At 29.2% G+C, this 7,217-nt stretch overlaps 1 protein-coding gene across 11 annotated transcripts in view; it reads right to left on the bottom strand.

Annotated features, from left to right (window-relative positions):
• Positions 1-7,217, bottom strand: part of shot (dystonin-like protein short stop) — a 155,451-nt gene that overhangs the window by 25,713 nt on the left and 122,521 nt on the right. For 8 of the 11 annotated variants that reach the window (XM_067048612.1, XM_067048617.1, XM_067048614.1 and 5 more), the window contains 8 exons: positions 5,340-5,528; positions 3,754-3,884; positions 3,512-3,674; positions 3,168-3,430; positions 1,709-1,765; positions 1,479-1,526; positions 1,231-1,278; positions 157-228 (listed from right to left, as the gene is read on the bottom strand). In XM_067048612.1, the coding sequence (XP_066904713.1) occupies positions 157-228; positions 1,231-1,278; positions 1,479-1,526; positions 1,709-1,765; positions 3,168-3,430; positions 3,512-3,674; positions 3,754-3,884; positions 5,340-5,528 (971 nt within the window). The remainder of the gene's footprint in view (positions 1-156; positions 229-1,230; positions 1,279-1,478; positions 1,527-1,708; positions 1,766-3,167; positions 3,431-3,511; positions 3,675-3,753; positions 3,885-5,339; positions 5,529-7,217) is intronic. The other 3 variants (XM_067048615.1, XM_067048616.1, XM_067048619.1) reach the window with 3 other exon arrangements.

The following is a 7,217-nucleotide window of genomic DNA, read 5'->3' on the forward strand; positions in this document are numbered from 1 at the left end:
TTTTAATTAATTGAGCATTTATAATATAAATCCAAACTATAATGAAGATAGATACTTTATATAACTGACTCCTGTTAGTACCAAGAATATCCAACAACTAACAGTGGATCTCACATGAAGCAATTCTTGAAGAAAATAAGACAAAAATATGCTAACCTTCCTTTAGGAGGGAATTTAGGTCCAATCCTAGGGTGGCCATCAATCATGTCTTGAGCAGGGCTAGACCGACTATCATGCAAAAAAATAAAAAAATAAATGCAAACAAGGAAAAAAGAAGCCTTCATATTTGCATTTAAACAAGCTAAAAGTTGCAAATATAAAATACTAAAGCAAATATAACTTATAACTCATAACAACAAAAATGCACAAAGGAAAGACATATAAACTTGTTACACACAATCCATTACCAATGATATTAAACTAAAACTATACTTTAACATGCAATTTAGAGTATATAAACTAATTCCTTTTTTAAAATATTGGCTATGTATGATCTCCAGTCTCTTTCAAAACACACCTTTTGAAATGATGTAAGGAATGGAGAGGAAAATGGGTCCAAATGAGTGTCAATGTAATTTCAAACTTAAATAACTCGGCTAGTTATTCTTCAATTGCTTCCAACACTAAGATATCCATTAGATATTTAAAAAATAAATGGAAATCTAACAAAAAAAGATTATTTATATTGTAATTTTATGATTTATTAGAGTTATATTTAAAAAAAATAAAATTACAAAATAATTGCACACTATACAGTAATCTATAGACAAAATAAATGCCCCGACATATGGCTTCATGTATGAATATTTTTACTGAGGAGAACTCTATTTCACAAATTTGACTTTAATTAATTTTCAAGGAACAGAACCTGATGAAAATGAGAGGACTGCCAGTATGTTTGGGAGATCAAAGAGAGATTTTTTTTTCCCATTTTTACCACTATATTTATGTAATAAAATAAATAATTATTCATCATACTGTGTGAACATTGCTGGTAAACTTGATAGAGGCAATTCCAATTAACTTTTTTTAGAATTTAATCAAGTTAAGTAATAATTTCAATTTAGTGATGAAGGATCAATGATTAAGGTTTTTTATTGGTCTAAAAAATTTTGACTTTATATTAAAATTACTTCTTATTAATAGAGGAAAAATACTTATTTTACAAAAAATTAATAAAATCACTTATTAATTACAACAATTATAATAGTTTCTATTTTAATTCTATACCTTGTCTTTCGGTCTAGTGTACTCAAGTGTTCCCGTGAAGATTTGAAGCTGATAAAACAAAAGAATAAATAAATAAAGAACATAACAAACAAATACTCAATAACATGAAATAAACAAATACTTAAAATAACAAACAAAAACAACAAAAATACTAACATAGATACAGTCAATGGAAGAAAACAACTGATTGGTTCTCTAAAATGCAGAACTCAACAATATAAAAAAAAAATAAAATTTTAAAAACATACCTTGTTCGCCTATCGAGATTGGTCAAATGCTCTCTTGAACTCTTCATACTAAGAATTATGAAAAGCAAAAATAAAATAAATACAAACCAACAGTGAGTGTGATGTAATGAATCACAACATTAAAACTTAGGTAATTTTTTATATATACAAAAAGGTCATATATAAAAAATCAAGTTGGTAAAAGCTTAATTATTACAATAATATTTAAGTAAACAATCACTAAGAAATACCTCTGCCTTCTTTGGATTTCATTTAGTTCTTGAGTACTTTGCCTTGTTTCATCTTTGCTGAAAACACAAAATTTTAAAATTAAAATTTATTTTATTTATCAAATATACAAACATCATGACAATAATGTTTGATAAATTTTATATTCTACACATTTTCACACAGTTTTAAAAATCTGATCAGCATCTTTCTGAAATCTTTGAGCCACATCCAGACATCCTTAATCCAACCCACCTCGAATACATTGAAGAATTGAATACCCCACTCCAAATGGCCCTACCATCTAAAGCATTTCATCCTTCAGAGTTATCCAACATCATTCAGAAGTTACCTTCTCGCAAAGCTTCTGGTTATAACCTAATTACATCCCATATTCTAAAACACCTTCCTTGAAAATCTGTTCTATTCCTCAACTACTTCTACAATGCTGTACTCAGATCCACATATTTTCCTGACCTATGGAAATTATCCATAATCAAAATGATTCCAAAAACCTCAAAAGCCACCAGAATACCCATCCTTCTAACATTCTATCACTTTGTTACCTATCATGGGCAAAATCCTTGAGAAACTCATCTTGAAACGCCTGTACTCCATCCTAGATTCCAACCACATAATCCCAGATCACCAGTTTGGATTCCGAACATCCCACTCCGCTATCCAGCAATGTCATCATGTGGTTGATGTTTCGTCTTCATTAGAGCTCGAAATGTACTGCTCGGGAGTCTTTCTTGATGTAGAACAGATTTTTGATTGAGTCTGGCACCCAGGACTGCTATACAAGATCCGTAAATTCCTACCCCCTACATATTTCCTAATTATCTGTTCTTATCTCTCAGACAGATTATTTCAAGTAAATCACAACAGCGCTTATTATTCATCCCTATTTTCTCCTCAGTCTGTTGGTGTACCTCAGGGTAGTATTCTTGGTCCTTAATACAGTTTTTACAACTGACATCTCAACCCATCACCATATTTGGTGCATTTGCTCTAGAGTAAACATGGCCTAACCTATGCTCAATGTTCTTATTCTCATTTTTCACAACTTAATAAAAAAAATTATAAATAAAACAATATATTAATTAATGATATATTAATCAAATGATTAATTGCTTTATACGTTTCATCTTCAGGGTCCCAAAAGATGCCACTGTCACCCAATTTTATGAAAAGTAAAATGGATTTATCCCTTCTAGCACTAGTAAATGTTTTCACAAAATATACTTAAAAATTTAACAGGCTCAACTTGTTTTCTAACCTAGTTCCATCACCAGATAAACCATTTACAATGGATACATTTTTAGATTTAAATAATTACATGTTAAGAGACACTAAAATTAAAAGTAATTAATTAATCAAGATCCTAAATTAGAATTACCAAGAAAAATATCAACCATGAATTTAAATAATGTAAGAGTAGCATAATACTAAGTTCAAATACTGAAAAAACCAAATAACAACCTTGTCTTTTTTGTTGTTTTCTTTTCCTTTAATTGCTTCGCTCTGAAGACTGAATTTACTTCAACCTCTCGGGTCATAGTTTCTTCCATAAAAGAATCATGTTCAACAATTAGCCTCTCAGTCTCTGGTATTATGTTGGGAAGGTCCCTTGATTCTTTTTCAAGAAGATCAGATTCTCTAAGAGCTAACCATGAAAGGAGTTCCTCTAGTAATGTATCCATATCTCTAAGAGAATTAAGATGAATATGAAGCTTCTCAGACCTCTGTAAAGAAAAATTGGAAAAAAAAAAATCAAAAATTTATAAATCATCAATTTAAATAAACCAAGAAAATATATTAAATACCTGTTTAGCCCAAGAAGAAACCTCTTCCCAGCGAGATTGGATAATTGTTATCCAGTGCTTAATGACTGCAGCACCATCAGGATGAGCTTTAGCAAGAATCTTTTCAGCAAGAGCTATCGTTGAATCTTTTTCTTTTTCTTTATCAGTCATCTCTCGCATGAATCTAATATCCGATTAAAATATTAATATTTGTAGGAAAAATAGAGTGATCTACAAGAAATTCCAGTGTAAATATATCATACTTATCGTGTTCGGCGATTTGTACTCTAGTTTCAGCTTCATCATCTGGAAGACTATCAACAAACCGTAATCTCATTTCAGCATCAGACAGCCATTCTAACAGCATATGTACAGCTTTGTGTAACTCTTCAGCCTGAAAATATGATTCATTTCTTAAATCTCATAAAAATTAATTAATACATTTTGAATGTTGATTTTAATATGAAGCTTCATTGAATGTAATTGCATAACAAGAAGTAATTAACACATCCAAGTGATACTATCTAAAATTTGAATAAAGAGAAAAATATCTCAATTAAGGACAGTTTATATATCAGTATATATTATTTATTAGGCACAAGACCATAAAGATTTGAAAATTTAATTATTATTTTCTAAAAAAAATAATAATTGAATGGATTTGGGGTGGGAGGGGCAATAGTATGGACTTGATTCAAAACGATTGAGTGGCATTATCAATAATAAAATAAAAAAATTAACATTAAATTGAAAAACAAATTCTCAACCAAATTAAATTCATTGATACTAATGGATATGCCTCATGGAAAGCCTTTTAGTTTTTTTTTTTATGAAAACTTACTCCCTTACTTGGCGATATACTACACCAGTTTGACTGTTATAAATTAATAGAACTCCAACTTGGCCATAATTGAAAACCACACCCATAAAGAAACAAAATTATTATATAATAAAACTGAAAGAACACTAAAGAACTAAAAAAAAAACTCAATCATACCGACTTTAGAGACCATTTTATGAATTGTTTGTATCCTAGTTTTACAAGAGAATAAAATTATGTATGAATGATTTAATAAACTACATCAATAACAGTGAAACTATACTCGGGGCCAAAAGAAGAAATTTTTTATAAACTAGATATAAAAAAATTGTTCAGGGTACCCCCCCCCACCATATGAATACAATTTAATCAAACAAAAGATGTAGCCCATGTCAATATGTCAATAGTTTATAGATAACCTATGTAAATGAAAATAGTTTTAAATATGATTTTGTCTCATTATACAGTCCACTAAATTAAGTCCAGAACCAGTTTGATAAATATCAATTACTACATACTCTAGTTTTACCCCAGACTGGAGTACAGAAAATAAATTATTTCTTTTTTTTTAATTTTTATAATATAGACCTAAACCAGTTTCTAAGAAAATAAAAAAAATCTGTACAAGAAGACATCTTTTCATCTTCCTCAAAGAAAACTTTGTTATGTCACTTCAATTAAGTGAACAATTTTTTATTCAATGGTTCATAATATATATTTTACATAGCCTATTTCATTTTAACTTACATAAATAAAACTAATTAATATACAATATAGCCTAATTCGTTTAACTTTTTGTCAAAAAAAAAAAAAAAAATCAATCTCATTTTAAAAAAGGAGATATGAAGATAATTCATTTTAACACCAAAATTCATTCTATTATAAGGTATAAATTATATTATAGTAAAAATATTAAATTGTATTCATATTTTGTTGGCTAAATTGTAAAATTAAATTTTAACTCAAAAAATTATTATTTTATAATTCTTTGTTATATTTATTCAACAAATAAAATTAATTTTAACTTACGTGCTTCAGGGCAGCTTTCAATGCTGTACTTCGATCAGAAGCCAAGTTAACAACAGTAGTCCAAAGTTTGTTTAACTCAATAAGCTGAGTTTTCAAACCAGTTGAATCTGCCCTTTCACTTAACTCTCTTCCACTTCTTTCCAAACTTTCCATTTGAGTTGATCTATTTCTCAATTCTTCCTCCAGAACCTTAAGGACACCATAAACATATTAATACAATTAATGACTTTATGGTACAATAAAAATCTATCACCAACTTCAAGATAGCAGACAAAAAGATTTTTTTTTTTTAATGGATACTATAAAATATATATATATGAAATTGTACGATTAATTAGATAATAGATACTACACAATACATAATTTAAAACAGAATAAGTCAGAAAGTTAAAAACATCTTGTTCCATCATGATAATGAAGTTAGCAAAATCTCCTTAAAATTTAAAGCTAACAATGATTAAAGAAGATAGATTCTCATATACTTCACTGAATCAACTATTGGAAGAATTATAGGATTAGTAACAACCTATACATCTTCAAATATTACCTAGAACACAATGCTTAAAATCACAAGTACACCATGGAAATAACTTGGAGACAAAGACCTTATAGCACGTGTGTACCCTGTTCCAAACCATGTTTGATTATTCAGCCAAAATTGCTGAAGGTGCAGATAAATTGGGCATTGATTAGGGACATCGGAGTGTGAGGGCTCTACGGCAGTCGCTACGTGAGAATGCATTTGAGGAATGGACCAATTGCAGGTGGCAGGGCATTGGAGTACACCACTTCAAGGAGACTCCAAAAGCGAATAAATTTATCTATGACAAGCAAATTCTCACGGGTTCTGAACGATCCAATGCCCTGAAACTAAACATCAATTATACATCCCCGCATGGAGTCCAGGTGCCAGCGGACAGGTCAGAGAAGTTAGGTCTCTCCGTTGTAAACACAACAGAGTCTGAAACACCAGCACATGTGCTGGGAAAACGCCCCCAACAACTCCCACCTTGTAACATGAGGCACACCAGGGTAAAGCATGAGTTGTTGAAGCTCCTTAGAGAAAGGGATTTTGCCTGCTTCGACAAGGTCTACTGCAAAGATACGGAGGGATCTATGCGATATGCTGATATCGTCGCTTTTCCAAAGATAATTCAGCATTCATTCTGGATCCCACAATGAGATATAAAAGTAATGACTAATATATATATTAGATTGCAAATGGGGATGACTATGTTGGGTTTTATGTATGTATGTATTTTTTTATACTATATTTAAAATGGTTATATAATTTTTATACTTTTAACTTAAATTTACTTTTATGTGTGATGAAAAAAAGAGAAAATTTTGTATAATTAAAATAATGGAAAAATTAATCATATTTAAAGAACGATAAAAAGCTAGGAAAAAAAATTAAAATGTGTAAGGGAAGAAATAATAAATAATAAAAAGGAAAAAATAAATCATGTCTAATTTTAGTTCATAATGTAGATCTTTTTATAATGCCATAATTAAAAAAAAAATGCTGTAACTATTTATATTAATAGGATTATAAAAAAATTGTGCTTCACTAGTTATATAAGTATGTTGTATATAAGGCAACCCAATAAAGTTGGGCAACACATTTTTAATAAAGTGTTGATGACAAAGCATATTACAAGACACTAAAAAATTCATGATCTCTATAAATGAACCCACAAATTCAAAAAGTTAAGACAATAGACCGTATTAACAGCTTTAACTGAAAAAGACTATATATGAAATTGTACGATTAATTAGATAATAGATACTACACAATACTTTCATTTTAACTTACATAAATAAAACTAATTAATATACAATATAGCCTAATTCGTTTAACTTTTTGAAAAAAAAAAA

Source organism: Halyomorpha halys, unplaced genomic scaffold, assembly GCF_000696795.3.
Source record: "Halyomorpha halys isolate HHAL.00 unplaced genomic scaffold, Hhal_1.1 Scaffold80.1, whole genome shotgun sequence".
NCBI lineage: Eukaryota > Metazoa > Arthropoda > Insecta > Hemiptera > Pentatomidae > Halyomorpha > Halyomorpha halys.